At 62.0% G+C, this 15857-nt stretch overlaps 1 protein-coding gene across 6 annotated transcripts in view; it reads left to right on the forward strand.

Annotated features, from left to right (window-relative positions):
- Window positions 1-15857, forward strand: part of HSPG2 (heparan sulfate proteoglycan 2) — a 101834-nt gene that overhangs the window by 41628 nt on the left and 44349 nt on the right. For 5 of the 6 annotated variants that reach the window (XM_070079129.1, XM_051856723.2, XM_051856725.2 and 2 more), the window contains exons 4-23: window positions 2963-3072; window positions 3165-3223; window positions 3403-3563; window positions 4931-5059; window positions 5318-5566; window positions 5654-5773; window positions 7981-8112; window positions 8287-8431; window positions 8517-8668; window positions 8765-8911; window positions 11617-11780; window positions 12322-12501; window positions 12598-12794; window positions 12902-13049; window positions 13679-13806; window positions 14139-14225; window positions 14302-14360; window positions 14517-14584; window positions 15340-15480; window positions 15560-15736. In XM_070079129.1, coding sequence (XP_069935230.1) covers window positions 2963-3072; window positions 3165-3223; window positions 3403-3563; window positions 4931-5059; window positions 5318-5566; window positions 5654-5773; window positions 7981-8112; window positions 8287-8431; window positions 8517-8668; window positions 8765-8911; window positions 11617-11780; window positions 12322-12501; window positions 12598-12794; window positions 12902-13049; window positions 13679-13806; window positions 14139-14225; window positions 14302-14360; window positions 14517-14584; window positions 15340-15480; window positions 15560-15736 — 2753 coding nt within the window. Of the gene's footprint in view, window positions 1-2962; window positions 3073-3164; window positions 3224-3402; window positions 3564-4930; window positions 5060-5317; window positions 5567-5653; window positions 5774-7980; window positions 8113-8286; window positions 8432-8516; window positions 8669-8764; window positions 8912-11616; window positions 11781-12321; window positions 12502-12597; window positions 12795-12901; window positions 13050-13678; window positions 13807-14138; window positions 14226-14301; window positions 14361-14516; window positions 14585-15318; window positions 15481-15559; window positions 15737-15857 lie in introns of all 6 variants that reach the window. The other variant, XM_051856722.2, reaches the window with a different exon arrangement.

The following is a 15857-nucleotide window of genomic DNA, read 5'->3' on the forward strand; positions in this document are numbered from 1 at the left end:
TGAACGCAGCTTGGCTGCAGAGGTTGGGTTTTGGGGTTTTTTTCCCCCTAATCCCATCCACGGGTTCACTCCCCAAGTGCCCAGGAGTCCAGAACTCAATCTGGGTGTCTCCCATGTGGGTGGCAAGGACCCAAGCAAGCCCTTGAGCTGTCACCTGCTGTTCCCAGGTTGTGCATCAGCAGGAAGCTGAGTCAGGGCAACAGCCGGGACTTGAACCCTGGCACTCACGTGTGGAGCGCAGGCGTCTTAACCGCTGTGCCAAACACCCACTCCCAGAGGCTGCGCTTTTGCTTTTTCTTTTAAAGATTTATTTATTTATTTATTTGAAATGCAGAGTTACAGAGAGGCAGAGGCAGAGAGAGAGAGAGAGAGAGAGAGGTCTTCCATCTGCTGGTTCACTCTCCAGATGGCCACAGTGGCCGGTGCTGTGCTGATCCAAAGTCAGGAGCCGGGAGCCTCCCTGAGATCTCCCGCGCAGATGCAGGAGCCCAAGCACTTGGGCCATCTTCTACTGCTTTCCCAGGCCACAGCAGAGAGCTGGATCGGAAGTGGAGCAGCCGGGACTCGAACTGGCACCCATATGGGCTGCCGGCACTGCAGGCGGGGGCTTTACCCACTACGCCACAGCGCCGGCCCCAAGGCTGCACTTTTAACCACTAAGCTCTGGTGCCTCTCCTAGGACGACAGCTCATCATATGCTGCTCCTGCCCTGTGCCAGGCTGTGCTCTCAACACTGTGCACGTATTTTTTTTTAATTAATTACCTTATTTGAAAGGCAGAGTTATAGAGAGAGAGGGAGAAACAGAGAGAGAGGTCTTCCATCCACTGGTTCACTCCCCAGAGGGCTGCAGCAGCCAGGGCTAGGCCAGGCTGAAGCCAGGAGTCAGGAGCTGCAACCAGGTCTCACATATGGGTAGCAAGACTTGGGCCATCTTCTGCTGCTTTTTCTCGGCCATTAGCAGGGAGCTGGATGAGAAGTGGAGCAGCCCAGAACGAACCACTGTGGCGCCCATATGGGATGCCCACCATATGTTCCACTCCGCCACAGCACCGGCCCCTCACCCACATTGTGAACTTTATGGCATTAAAAAAAAATCCTGTATATAACAGGTGCTTAAGAAACAACTGAGAGCTGTGTGTGTGTGTGTGTGTGTGTGTACTCATGCAAGGGGACTTCAAACAGCTTGTGGAAAAAATAGGATTAAAAGATAAGTATTTTGGTGCAAAAAAAACTTTGAAATCCATGTGTAGTTTTTTCATAATATTCATTTTTTAAGAGTTACTAATTTAGTTGAAAGGCAGAGTTACAGAGAGAAGAGGGGGAGAAACAAAGAGAGAGGTCTTCCATCCACTGGTTCACTCTCCAAATGGGCAAAATGGCCGGAGCTGCACAGATCCGAAGCCAGGAGCCAGGAGCTTCTTCTGGGTCTCCCCCGTGGGTGCAGGGGCCCAAGGACTTGGGCCATCTTCTACTGCTTTCCCAGGCCACAGCAGGGAGCTGGATTGGAATTGGAGTATCGGTTCTCGAACCGGTGCCCATGTGGGATGCCGGCGCTTCAGGCCAGGGCGTTAACCCGCTGTGCCACAGCGCTGGCCCCAGCATTCATTTTCTATTAGCTTTTTGAAGACTGCTTGTATGCATGGATTTCAAGAGTCTTTCGCACCACAAAATGCCTCTCTTTTAATTCCATTTCCCATCACTTCTCAGTCTTTTGGCTAAGATCGAGTGTAATTCCATTTTGCACAGACTTGAAGTACTTCCACCTGTAACTCATCGGCTACTTGATTTAATTAGTGTTGATAACACACGTGAGGAGTCAGCATGTGACGGGTGGGTTAAGCTGCTGCCCGCTGTGCCGGCACCCACACTGCAGCACCGGTTTGAGTCCCAGCTGCTCCACTCCTGTCCAGTTCCCTGCTTATGCTCTCGAGAAGGCAGCAAAAGATGGCCCAGGTCCTTGGAGCCCTGTCGCTGGTGCACTTGGGAGACCCGGGTGGAGGTCCTGGTCCTGGCTTCTCCCTGGCCCTGCCTTGACCACTGTGGCCACTTGGGAAGTGAACCCTTGGATTAGAAGACCTCTGTCCCTCCCTCTCTGTCACTCTGCCTTTCAAGTAAGATAAATCATGAAAAACAACAGTGAAATCCATGGAGGAGCTCATAAACACTTTGAAATCATGTTTGTGTATAGTAGGTGCTTAAGAAACAGTAGTTGTATGCGCACATCAGGTTTGTTCAGCCTTCACTTACTGGGTGCCAGGCACTCTGCAGGCACGGGGATACAGGAGTGAACGTGGGCCAAGCATTCATCCAGGCCGCCGCGTGGTGGTGGAGGGAGGAGAGTGGCAGGGCTGCGTCTGAGCAGAGAGAGGTGCGTGGGTGTGCAGTGTCACCTGCTCCCGTGGCAGCCCAGTGTGGCAGAAGCCAGGAAACAGAAACTCGGAGAGGGGAGGCCGGGGCCCACGCTAACCCTCGAGTGCTGCTGGGACCCGAGTGACCCCCACGTAACCAGCAGGATCTGTGCAAGGCGGCGCGAGAGGTGCCCTCCTGGGGAGTGCTGTGGGTGCCCAGAGGAGAAGCCAGTAGCCCAGTCCAGGCCGTCTTCTTGGAGGAGATGGTGGCTGGGCAGAGTGCGGAGATGAGAAGACACTGGCCAGGGAAGCCTGGGGTAATCCCTGTGCCTGGCAGCCCCCTCTGGAAGCCTCCCCTCCTTGTCCAGCCTCCTGAAATGCCAGTTTCCTCTTCTGCATCATTACTTGTCCCTGTCACTCAAACTGGGGCTTCAACTTGGACCTCTGGACAGGGCTTCCAGGGCCACTGTGGCCTGAGTTCCTCTAGGCAGGACTGGGCGCAGCCGTGGGCACATGGCGGCCCATCCTCCGCTTTGTCCACCCATTGGTCCAGCTGCCTGAGGCCCCCGCAGGCCAGGCTGAGCCCCTCATGGTGACTGGCCTTTTTGCACAGTGTACTTCCGGGCCCTGGTGAATTTCACGCACTCCATCGAGTACAGCCCTCGGCTGGAGGATGCAGGCTCCAGGGAGTTCCGGGAGGTGTCGGATGCCGTGGTGGACAAGGTGAGGGTGGGGAGCACCCTCAGTGTGGCCGGGCAGGGCTGGAGGTGGCGGGAAGACGTCGGAGGGCTGATGGCTGCTGTGTTCCTCCCCAGCTGGAGATGGAGTACGCGAAGATTCCTGGAGACCAGGTGGTCAGCGTGGTGTTCATCAAGTGAGAAGGGTCCCCCTGGGCACCGAGGGCAGGCAGGCGGGGCCTGCGGGGGCGAGTGGCCATTGGTAGAAATTGGGGAACTGGGGCGGGGAGAACTGGGCCCCTCGTTGCCCAGCTCTGTGAACAGGACCTGCCTCAGGCGTGGTCCTCAGCCTCCCCGCGCCCATCCCCGTCGGCAGGGAGCTGGACGGCTGGGTCTTTGTGGAGCTGGACGTGGGCTCAGAAGGCAATGCGGATGGCGCCCAGATTCAGGACGTGCTGCACAGGGTCGTCTCCGGTGGTGCCATCGCCTCCTACGTCACGTCCCCCCAGGGGTTCCAGTTCCGACGCCTGGGCACCGGTGAGCCTGACCTGGGGCCTGGGGCCACCACCTCCGACCTCTGAGATTTGCAGGGTCTCCACCCTGCTCTCCCTGCGTGGGCTTTCCCACCACTGGGGACCGGGCGCTCCCTACCTCTCAGGGTGGCCCTGTGGGTCTCTGTGCAGAGCCCAGACTGCCCACCCTACCTCGCCCCTGTTGGGTCCAACGCCCGCTCTCTGCCCGTGGACACTAGTGATACCTCCCGTCCGCACACACCCAGAGCTTTCAAGTCCAGAACTCTGTGCGCTTAGTGGTACTCAGCTGTGGTGTGCTGAGCACCCACTGCGCCAGGCACTCTGCGGAGGCCCTTACGTCTCCACAATTCCGAGGAAGCGAGCTCTCCCCCTCCCATCTCAGAGAGGAGGGCACCAGAGCAGAGCCGTGGCTTATCCCGATCCACAGAGGCCCACAACGGGAAAGCCAGAATCTCAGCCAGACCCTGGCGGGGCCAGTCTTGCCGGGACTCGAGATGAGACGAGAAACAGGCTCAGAGAGCGTCAGAAACGTGCCCAAGGGCACAGAGCTGTGAGACGCAAACGCCTGGCCTCTGTACGCTGAGCGGGCCCGGTCTCTCCTCCTGCTCCGTAGTTGCTTCCTCTCTGGGCCACACAGTCGCAGCGCATCCCTTACGGGCTGTGGCTCTCCGCCCTGTCTCCATCTCACTCTCCTCTCCCTGGGAAGGCTCCCACAAGTCACCATCCCTGCCTCCGAACAAAGCTCAGTTTTGCCACGATTCAGCCCAGTTAGAAAACACCCGCCTTGTTCTGCACCTAAGACCTCAGTGACCGCACCCAACACTCAGGCTTGCTCTTCGGACGTCCCCAAGCCCAAGTCTACTCCCACTTTGCAATGAGTCTTCCTGCCTGGGGATGGCGGCATGGGCCTGACCCAGGTGGGTCGGCTGCTGACCACATCTTCCTTTCCAGCACAGACCCCCCCGCCCCCTCCGGCCGCCGTGGGGGTCACAGTGACGTCAGGTGAGAGTGTAAGCCCAGCCTGGGCCCGGCTGGGGACATTGAGAAGTTCAGGGACGGAGGGACAGAAGGACAAGGCCAGATGGCTGGGCACGGCCCGCAGGCTGCCCTCTCGCTCCCTCCTCCCTCCTCACTGGGCCAGGCTGTGGCTTGCATGTGTGTGGTGTGGTGGCTGCATACGTGTGGCATGTCTGCTGTGTGTGCACCCTGTAAGGACTGCCAAGGCCACCGCCGTGTGTCTCACATCCTGTGCGTGCTGTGGATGTGCCCACCAAGTGCTCGCCGTGTCTGCCACAGTGGCCCCCTCGCCGCCGTGCACTGCCTGTGCTGTCCCCACCCGCCTGCCCCCTCTGACTCCTCTCACCTCCGCAGTGCCCCAGATCCCGAGGGTCTGCACCGAGGCCGAGTTTGCCTGCCACAGCCACAACGAGTGTGTGGCCCTGGAGTATCGCTGTGACCGGCGGCCCGACTGCAGGGACATGTCGGATGAGCTCAACTGCGGTGAGGGGCTGTCCAGGGGCACACATGGCCTGTGGACACCAGGGTGGGGCTGGGGTTCCTCACGCAGGGCTCAGAGTCAGTCCTGGGCCATGAGGCTGGGGCGCAGGTGGAGGGGTCAGGGGAAGCAGGCAGAGCGTGGTGACATCACAGTCAGGGCTGCAGGGCGTTCTCTTGGGGGTGCAGGGAGGACCTGTGGACTTGGGACAAGGACTGAGGAGCCACCCCTCCTGCTAAGGGCCCCCTGTGCTCCGTCCACAGAGGAGCCGATCCCAGCGCTCAGCACCACGAAGCCCTTTTTGGAGACACCGTCTTTCCCGCCCCAGCCAGAGGTCGCCACACAGCGGCCACCAGACATGGCCATTCCCCAGCCTCTGTTCCCCAGTCTAGGCAGGCCTGAGCCCTGTGGGCCCCAGGAGGCTGCATGCCACAGCGGGCACTGCATCCCCAAAGACTACGTCTGTGACGGGCAGGAAGACTGCACGGATGGCAGCGACGAGCTGGACTGCGGTGAGCGCCAGCCGGGGCTGGCGGGGGGTGCGGGTGATCAGGCACTGGCCAGGGCAGGGCTGCCGCTGACCCTGCCCCATCCACCAGGCCCCACACCGCCCTGTGAGCCCAATGAGTTCCCCTGCGGAAACGGGCACTGTGCCCTCAAGCTGTGGCGCTGCGATGGCGACTTTGACTGTGAGGACCGCACCGACGAGGCCAACTGCCGTGAGTGTCTGCGGGTCCGGCCGGTGCCCCACCCCACCCCCTTCTCAGGCAGGTGCATCGGCCCCTCTCCGGCTGAGCAGGGAAGGCCCGGAGACCAGCATCGAGGTCTGTCTCTGACCAGACTCTCACTCCGAGCTGGCCTTTGGAGGGAGCAGCATGGCTGTAGGCTGAGCGTGGCTGTACTGCTGTGGCCCGTGTCTCATTGCGTTTCTCTGTCTGTTACTGTTCATCTGTGTGTTTGTGTGGGCTCAGGTGAATGACGAAGGTGGCTTGCAATGCCAGAAGGAGGCAGGGGCAAGGCCAAGGCTCTGTCCACTGTGTGCTGCTCTCAGGGAGCACCTGTCCCCGGGAGACTTGCACACAGCAGACGTTCACTCGGCTCACGGTCTCGAGGCCACACCTGGAGACAGCCCCCTTGCTTCTGCCACGGCAGAGAGTTCGCGAGGGAGCAAGAAGGGAATCAGATTCATCCTTTGTCCACAAGCCCCCTTCCCCAGCAACCACATCAGCCCATTCCCGGGCAGAGCCCTGAGGACCTACTCCCCTCTTAGGGCCCCACCTCTCAACCTGTTGCCTTGAGTGTCCAAGCTTGGCCTTCGGAGGACACATTCAAACCACAGCGTGGAACCATGACACTGGCTCTGAGTGATTGTTCTCCATGTGCTCACTTCTTCATCCGTCTGTCAGACCAGTCACCCATTCAGTCACCCAGCCAGCCACCCATCATCGCAGCATCCTTCTCTCCCACCATCTGTCCCCTCGCCCACCCACCCACACATATATCCATCCAATATCTACCCACCCACCCATGCACCCACCTGTCCATCCACCCACCCACCCATGCACCCACCTGTCCATCCACCCACCCACCCGTGCATCCACCTGTCCACCCACCCACCCACCCGTGCATCCATTGCCCGTCTACCCAGCTTTCATGCCGCTATCCACACTTCTGCTCCACGTTCTCCCTCCCATCCATCTCTCCATGCGTTTCACTACCTGTCTATCCATCCCTCCCCTTTCACTCGCCCAATCATCCATCCATCCGTTACCTGTCTACCCGCCTCTTCCTCTACCCACCTAATGTCCATCCCTCCCCTTTCCCACCCTCCCCTGCATCTACCTAACCATCCACGCATCGATTGCCCAACATCCATTTCCCCCAGCCATCCAGTCCATACTTTGGGCGCCATAACAGTCACCTCGGTGAAGGAGGCTGGAGAGTCAGAGGCCACCTGTAGCATCCCGCGTCCTGTCCTGGGAGGCGAAGCCCCGGCTCGTCGGTCCAACCCTGGGGATGTTCAAACCATTTCCCTGTGGACATGGCTGTTGGGGGCTGGTCTGCCTTCTCCTTGCCTCCACCCTCCCTGCCCCACAGCAAGCACTGGAGAGAGGCAGGCCACTGGTGACGCCCTTCTTGGGGCTCTGAGCTTGCTTGACGATGCCAGCCCCTTGGGAGAGGGAAAGTAATCGAGGGCTTTGGTCGCACAGAGGCCTCTGCTGGAGAAGAGGCCAGGGCAGGCCGGGGCCTCATTAGCAGGGCCCAGACTAGCAAGCGCGATGCCTCGGGTTTCTCCAGGTGTTGGGACAGAGGCCCTGTGGCTCCCCTGGGCTGTCCCTCTGCGTGGCAAGCTCCCTGCTCTTCCGTGTGTCTTCTCCATGTGTGGTCTCTCTCGAGCTGTCTGTCCAAGAAGAATGCTCATCCCATCTGCTGGAGCTGCCTAGCAGGGGCCCAGCCGCAGAGCCAGATGGGCTCCGGGCCTCTGACCAGTAGAGATGTGGCTGCCTGGGGTACGGTGCCACCCTTGGGCCCATGAGTGGGGCGTCAAGCGTTGAGCCCCACAGGAGGAGCTGAATGGGGCAGGCCCCTCACGTGCCAGTCCTGCAGAAAGAACAGGATCCCCAGTGCAGGGTCCCTGGTGTCCGGAGGTACCGCCCGCCCTGTGGCCAAACCTTCCATGGGGCCCATGTGCACACATGAGGTGACACTCGTGACTCTGGGACTAAGGGACACTGCAGCTGGGACGGTACTATGCCAGGCAGAACTGTTTCAGGGGAGGCAGGGGGCGGGGCGTGAGTGCTGGGGTGGCACTGTGGGCAGGATGAGAGGGACCTGGGACGCTGGGTGGACTGCTGGGCTCAGGAATGGGCTGGGCCTCCCTGCAGGGGTGCCCCCGGTGCCCACACCGCGTGGCTCTGTCCCCTAGCTGCCAAGCGTCCCGAGGAGGTGTGTGGCCCCACCCAGTTCCGCTGCGTGTCCACCAGTACTTGCATCCCAGCCAGCTTCCACTGTGATGAGGAGAGCGACTGTCCCGACCGCAGCGACGAGTTTGGCTGCAGTGAGCAGGGCACCAGGGGAGTGGGAAGGGGGAGATGCGGGCCCTGTCCCTGCGCTGGGTGCCAGGTGCTTCTGTCCACAGCCCCCACCCTTCACCTGCCTGGCTCCTAGGAGCTTTCCCCCCAACCCCTCCCTTGGCCCCTCAGACCCTTCACCCCAGCCCTGGTCTCCCCAGTGCCCCCGCAGGTGGTGACCCCTCCCCAGGAGTCGATCCAGGCTTCGCGGGGCCAGACAGTGACCTTCACTTGTGTGGCCATTGGGGTCCCCACCCCCATCATCAACTGGAGGCTCAACTGGGGCCACATCCCCTCTCACCCCAGGTGCGACGGGCCCCAGGTGGTGGGTGGGAAAGGGGGCGGGGCAGCGGCCAGGACCCCACCTCCTCACCGTCTCGGGGCCCACCAGGGTGACAATGACCAGCGAGGGCGGCCGTGGCACCCTGATCATTCGCGATGTGAAGGAGTCAGACCAGGGTGCTTACACCTGTGAGGCCATGAACGCCCGGGGCATGGTGTTCGGCATCCCTGACGGCGTCCTGGAGCTCATCCCGCAGCGAGGTACGGGCTGGGGGCCGGGGGCTGGATGGGCCCTGGGTGCAGGGCTGGGCCTCCTGCCGGTGGCCAGCCGTAACCGCCCTCCCTGCTGACCAGCAGGCCCCTGCCCCGACGGGCATTTCTACCTGGAGCCCAGCGCCTCCTGCCTGCCCTGCTTCTGCTTCGGGGTCACCAACGTGTGCCAGAGCAGCCGCCGCTTCCGCCACCAGATCCACCTGCGCTTTGACCAGCCCGGCGACTTCAAGGGTGAGTTGCCTGGTGACTTCAAGGGTGAGTTGCCGGGTACGCGGGCCGGTGGGCAGGTGGGCACCAGGGGAGGTGGCAGGGGCAGCACCAGGCTCCCTGGTGGCCTCCCAGGGCAGGTACAGGGGTATGTACTGCATGGACACAGAGTTGCTGGAGAAATACTGAGCCCTGGAAGAAGAGGAGTATTTCAGGGGAAAACAAACAATTTTAGGGAAAGCCAAATGCGTTCTTGACCTTTGGCCCCTTCCAGGGCTGCGGAGCCAGATTCCTGGTTCGGATCCTGGCTCTGACAGTTACTGCCCGCGTGCCCTTCCTCAAGTCACTCACTGTCTGTGGCTCAGTTTTCTCATTTATAAGATGGGGATGGATTAGCGACTGCCTCCTAAGCTGTTGGAAGGCCTTACTGGGTGAACCACTCAGAACAGCGCCTGGTCCATGGTGGGCATCCGGTGGTCTTTGCTGAGGTCATCATCTCGTCCTCGTCCTGAGACAGGGGGCCCCAGTGCCCGCCATGTGAGAGCCCAGGCTCCCGCATCTCGGCTGTCTGACTCCGGGCAAGCCGCGCGGCGTCTTGGGGCCTGCGTGTGAGCAGTGCATGGTCAGGTGGCTTCGCCACTGTGTGAACCCCAGGGTGCATGGGCACGGATCTGCGTGGCGTGGGTCTCGGTGCCGTCCGCAGAGGCAGCAGGCGTGAGGCAGGGGAGTCCAGTGCCAGGGAAACACGCCGCTGTGTCCTACAGAAACCCTGGTTTCTGTAAGGAGCACTACGCTCCTGAAGAACGAGAAAAAGCACGCCGCGGCAAACCCACGCAGCAGTGCCGCAGCCGCTTGCACCGGGCTCGGTGTTGCTGCTGCTGCGTTGCGCTCCCATCGCTGGCCGTGCAGCGCTCGCGTCGGCTCTGCCACTAGCACGGAGCAATGCAGTGCGCTAGCACGTCCAGCCGTGGGAACCCCACGGCAGTCCCGGGGGAGCCCTGGGGTGCGTGCAGACACAGGCAGCCGGACTCAGCCTCCTCGGCTCCCAGAGGCACAGTGGCAGAGCGGCTGGGCGCATGAGCCGGGATCAGGTGGGCTTGGGCTCACTCCCGGCCCCCACACAGTCCCTCAGCTCCCCGGCTCCCTGTCCTTCCCCCTGCCCTGGAGGTGGGGAGACCCGGACCCTGGCCGCCCGGCTCTGCACTCTGTTGTTCGAGGAACTTGAGAGAGAGCAGTGTCAAGCGTGGGTCCCTTGGGCCATTGTCCCCAGCGTGTTTGCAGGGCTGGCCCGAGTCGCACGCCAGCCCCGCATGGCTGATGAGCTTGGCGAGGTCAGGGCTCTGTCTGCAGTGTTAAGATGACAACTCCGAGTCCGAGAGGTCGTGAGGCCTCGCCAGGGTCACCCAGCTGTTGAGAGGCAGCGAGCCGGAACCCAGGCCCCCGACGGAATCTGGATGATCAGGCTGGGTGAGGATTCCAGGGCGAGCAGGTGGCCTGTGTGTGGAGGGCGCCTGAGGGCGGCCCCAGCAGGCCGGGAGGCGGGAGCAATGCTTGGATTTGCAGGCTCTCGTGCCCCTGCCACAGATGAGGGCCTGGGCGTCTCTGCAGGGTTGCAGGGGGTACAAGACAGATGTGAACTCTGTAAGGAAGAACTTTCTAGAATTCACACCTGTCCCAAGCTGGGAGGGGCTGCCTGTGTAGGTACTGAGCTCCCCATCACCTGGCACTACGCTGGCCAGTGTGGTAGTCACCAGCCACGTGTGGCTGTCCACGTTTGGATCCTGTCACCCAGATCCAGTGTTTGATAGCCACGTGTGGCTAGAGGATGCCGTGTGTGAAAGCACAGATTCAGAGCAAATCCATCATCATGGAAAGTTTTGTTGGCAGATCCTGCTCAGGGAATCCCTGTGTGTGTGTGTGTGTGTGTGTGTGTGTGTGTATCTAGGAGAAGGGTAGACCAGATGACCCTTCATAGCAACAACAGTAGTAAAAACTAACTTAATTTTTTTTCATCTATTTTATTTATTCAAAAAAGAGAAATCAAGATATCTAATCCACTGGTTCTCTCTCCAAACGCCCATAACACCTGGACCTGGGCCAGGCCAAAGTTAGGAGCCAGTTCTCCCACATGGGTGACAGGGACCCAAGTCTTGGAGCCACCACCTGATGCCTCCCAGGACGTGCGTTAGCAAGAACCCCAGAGAGGAGCCAGAACTCAAACCCAGGCTCTCTGATGTGGGCTGTGGGCTGCACCTTAACTGCTACCCCAAATGCCTGCCCTTAAAAAACTGGTGTTGGGGCATCTCCTTGGGCTATAGCTAATTTTGTCGTAATAACTCCATGAGGCAGGCCAGAATTTATTCCATTTTACAGATAGGGAAACTGAGGCCCTCACCTAGGCTCACCGTCTGGAGCATGGTGGAGCTCTCCACTGCCCACCCGGGGCTGTCCCAGCCCCCCGGGTCCATGCATCGCTTAGCAAGCGAAGGCCCTGAGAAGTCCTGCGGCAGAGTCCCCTGGGCCTGCCTCTGACTGCTCCCGAGCGTCGCGTCCTGGCTTTCGCTTTCCCCGGAGCATGCTTCAGGAAACGCTGCTCCAGGACTCTGAACGAGAAAAGCAACTTTGCTTTCTCTTGGCGACGGGAGAGACCGCAGTGTCCCCCAGAGCCCCCCGCCTCTGCGGGTTACCGCGCCTCCTGCACCCTCAGCCCGCCCCTGTGCCACCCACAGGTGTGAACGTGACGATGCCCGCGCAGCCCGGCATGCCGCCCCTGTCCTCCACCCAGCTGCACATCGACACCGCCCTGCAGGAGTTCCAGCTGGTCGACCTGTCCCGTCGCTTCCTCGTCCACGACTCCTTCTGGGCTCTGCCTGAGCAGTTCCTGGGCAACAAAGTGAGGGGCCGAGCTGCTGCCCCCCAGGAAGCGGGGGCGGGGTGGGGGGGCCGTATCCTTCCTTCCATGCTCAGAACCTGCTTGGCCCCTCCCTCAGAAGCCGATGGGCAGCAGGGCAGACACAGATCTGGGGAAAAGGTGCTGTTGTGCCCCAGTGCGGCCCGTGGGGCTCATTCATCCAAGCAGGATCCCTGCCTGCCACTCTTGGCAGGGGGAAGGACTCAGCCTTTGGAAAGAACTGGCGTCCCCTCCTCCAGGAAGCCTTCCTTGACCACTACCCCAAACCCGGGCTAAGTTCAGTGCCCCCGGCCCTGGCCTCCCTGACCACCTGTTGCATAGCTTTGTTCTACCTGCTATGGCCTGAGCAGCAGAGCCTGAGTCTCAGCCACCTTGGCTCCCCTGTGCCTAGCTCGGGTTCAGGCACAGGTAGGCTAAATGAGGGAGGAGCCAGAAGACTGCACATCCGTCCATGGCTGGCCCAGGGGGCTCAGGTGTGCCCCAGGTGTGCCCTGGCTGCCCTGATCAGCCCTCTCCCGGCCAGGTGGACTCCTATGGCGGCTCCCTGCGCTACAAGGTGCGCTATGACCTGGCACGTGGCATGCTAGAGCCGGTGCAGCGGCCAGACGTGGTCCTCGTGGGTGCTGGGTATCGCCTGCTCTCCCGAGGCCACACGCCCACCCAACCCGGTGCCCTGAACCAGCGCCAGGTCCAGCTCTCTGAGGTAGGTGGCACCTGGGCCCTTAGGGCCGGGGATGGGGGAGCGGCTGCAGGCCGGGGAGGCGCTGACCAGTGACTCCCTCACTCCATCCGCACCCAGGAGCACTGGGTCCACGAGTCTGGACGGCCAGTGCAGCGGGCGGAGATGCTGCAGGTACTGCAGAGCCTGGAGGCCGTGCTCATCCAGACCGTGTACAACGCCAAGATGGCCAGCGTGGGGCTGAGCGACATCAGCATGGACACCACCGTCACCTATGCCACCAGCCACGGCCGCGCACACAGTGTGGAGGAGTGCAGGTGCCTGACCCCGCCGGGCCGGGCACCACAGGGGCGCTACAGGGACGGAGCGCACCCAGCAGGGCCTGCGGTTCCTGCAGCGCCCTCTCTCGGTGCTGTCCCCTCAGATGCCCCGTCGGCTATTCCGGCTTGTCCTGCGAGAGCTGCGCTGCCCACTTCACCCGGGTACCCGGTGGGCCTTACCTGGGCACCTGCTCTGGCTGCAACTGCAATGGCCATGCCAGCTCCTGTGACCCTGTGTACGGCCACTGCCTGGTGAGTGGTGCCAGCCGGCTCCTGGACACTGGCTGGGGCTGGCGTGAGACCCCCAGTGCCTGTCCACTCAGCACGAGCCTCCACACTGCCTTAGCAGCTGAGCCGGCTCTCGTGGCCTCTGGATGCCTTCATAGAGGTGGCGGGTCCAGACCGGGGAAGGGAAGGTGGTCCTCTGTCCGCCCGGTCCAGCTGGGCCTGGGCAGAGGCATGTGGCCTGGCCGTTAGCAGGGCAGCCGGAAGCGGAAAGGCCTGGATTCCGTGCCGTGTTTCTTTGGAGCAGTGAAGGGAGCTGGGATTGAGGGATTGGCAGAACAGGAGGCCCTGCCAGGGCAGAACTGACTTCTCCAAATCCTTCCAAAGTCGTCAAGGGCAAAGAAGTGGGTTCAGAGGGCAGAAGTGGCTGGTGGGTGTGGGTCAAAGAGGGCGGCAGGATTCTGTCCATAGGAAGCGGCCCTTTGTACCCATCTGTGGGACTGGCTGCCCTGGGGAGAGGATGCGCCCCCTGCTGGCAGTGAGAGGACGCAGTTGGACACCCCGGTCTCCTGAGCCAGCAGCCTCAGGGGCCCACCAGGCTGTCCAGCCCAGTCCTGTCCTGCAGAAGCTGAGCCGCTCCCTCTGCCTCCCTGCAGAACTGTCAGCACAACACGGAGGGACCGCAGTGCAACAAGTGCAAGGCCGGCTTCTTTGGGGACGCGACCAAGGCCACGGCCACTGCCTGCCGGCCCTGCCCTTGCCCGTACATCGATGCCTCCCGCAGGTCAGAGCCAGCTCGGGGGAGGCACGGCAGCGGGACAGGCTGGGGGCATGCTCTGGGCAGGGAGGTGGGAGACGTGAATTCAGATCCCAGCCTGGTCCCCTAAGCTGTCCATGCTCCATGACCTGTCTGGACCTCAGTCTCCCTTTCTGTGAAATGCATCCATCTGTCTCCCCTCCGTTGCTCTGAGGCTGCAGATAAGGGCAGGTGGGCAGGGAGCTGGTGCCAGGCCTCGTGGCGTGTGGTGTCCGTGCAGACAGCGCTGGGTTCCCAGGGTGGGCGTGTCAGGCCTGGCCCCCAGCTCTGCCCACGCCCTGCCTGCTTGACACCCACAGATTCTCGGACACTTGCTTCCTGGACACGGATGGCCAAGCCACATGTGACGCGTGTGCCCCTGGCTACACAGGCCGCCGCTGTGAGAGGTGAGGGCCAGCGGGCGGGGGCTGGAGCAGGCGGGCCGTCCTGGGGAAGTGCCACTGACAGCCCCCTCTCCCCCAGCTGTGCCCCCGGATATGAGGGCAACCCCATCCAGCCGGGCGGGAAGTGCAGGCCCACCAGTGAGTATCTCAACAGCCATCCCCTGGCACCCGCCCCATGCCACCAGTGGCCCCCCCGAGCCCCGTGATCCTCCGAGGGCCGCCCCACCCCATCCCTGTGACTGCCCCGACTGTGTCTGTCCCGTTCCCACCTGCCCTCCCACTTTGTGTCCCCAGCCCAGCAGCTTGTGCGCTGTGATGAACGAGGCAGCCTGGGGACCGCCGGGGAGGCCTGCCAGTGTAAGGTACGCACACTGCCCCAGCCGCTGGGCACCGCTCCGCGGCGCCTCGGCCCGTGGACAGAGGCCAGGGTGGGGACTCACGGCCCAGCTGGCTGGAGAGGGGACCTGGCGTTGGGAGGGAGCCCTGGCTAGGGAGCCCAGTGATCTGAGTTGGAGCCCTAGACCTTCCCTGCGGAGGCAGTGTGTGTGTGTGTGTGTGTGTGTGTGTGTGGCGCTTTCGCTTTCCCCGCACTCTGTCTGCTGCCACACTGGCATTAGCTGATGCGGACATCACACCCCCAACGTGGGGATGAGGAAATGCAAGCTCCAAGGGGACCGTCGCCTGCATTGTGAGCGGGAGAGTGAGTGTCAGCGGACAAGGCCATGGGATGGATTTTGGAGTCGGGCACCCTTGATCTCAAATCCCAGAGCAGACGAACATGCTCCGTTGTTCTGCAGATCAGTTCACATCCGGGGCCTCAGTTCCCTCCTGTGAGGGGTGGAGCTATCGCCTGCCTCTCAAGAGATGTAGGGGAGTCGAGGGAGGTGATGGTTGAACAGAAACCAGAACAAGGCGGGCAACCCTCCAATCAGCAGTAGCAGTCATTGTTTTCGTTAAGTTGCTGTATTTCAAACATCAGTTCATTTGACTGCCCCTGCAGCCAAAGTGGTTGCCCAAGTTCCTGTTAACCCCATGCAGACCGTGGGTGGGTCGGGCCGGAAGCTCCAGGCGGCCCCTCCCGTGGGCTGTCCTACAGCTCGCAGCTCTGTGCCCGCAGAACAACGTGGTGGGGCGGCTGTGCAATGAGTGTGCCGACGGCTCATTCCACCTGAGCACGCAAAACCCCGACGGCTGCCTCAGGTGCTTCTGCATGGGGGTCAGTCGCCAGTGTTCCAGCTCTTCCTGGAGCCGCGCCCAGGTACCTGCACGAGGTGGGCAGGGCCGGGGAGCCCAGGGCTGCATAGGCTCCCTCTCCTGACCCCGTCCCCTCCTCCCAGGTGCTGGGGGCCTCCGAGGAGCCCGCGCAGTTCAGCCTGACCAACGCTGCGGGCACCCACACCACCAGCGAGGGCATCGCCTCCCCCACAGCCGGGGAGCTGCTCTTCTCCTCCTTCCACAGCCTCCTGCAGGGACCCTACTTCTGGAGCCTCCCTCCGCGCTTCCGGGGAGACAAGGTGGGCAGGGGCTGGGCAGGGGCCGGGAGCCCCAGGCAGCAGCCACAGCACAGGCGAAGGCGTGGACGCCGGAGCGTCGTGGTCCCCCGGGAGCTCTGTGCAGAAGACGCTCTGCTGGAGC

Source organism: Oryctolagus cuniculus, chromosome 7, assembly GCF_964237555.1.
Source record: "Oryctolagus cuniculus chromosome 7, mOryCun1.1, whole genome shotgun sequence".
In the NCBI taxonomy this organism is placed as follows: domain Eukaryota; kingdom Metazoa; phylum Chordata; class Mammalia; order Lagomorpha; family Leporidae; genus Oryctolagus; species Oryctolagus cuniculus.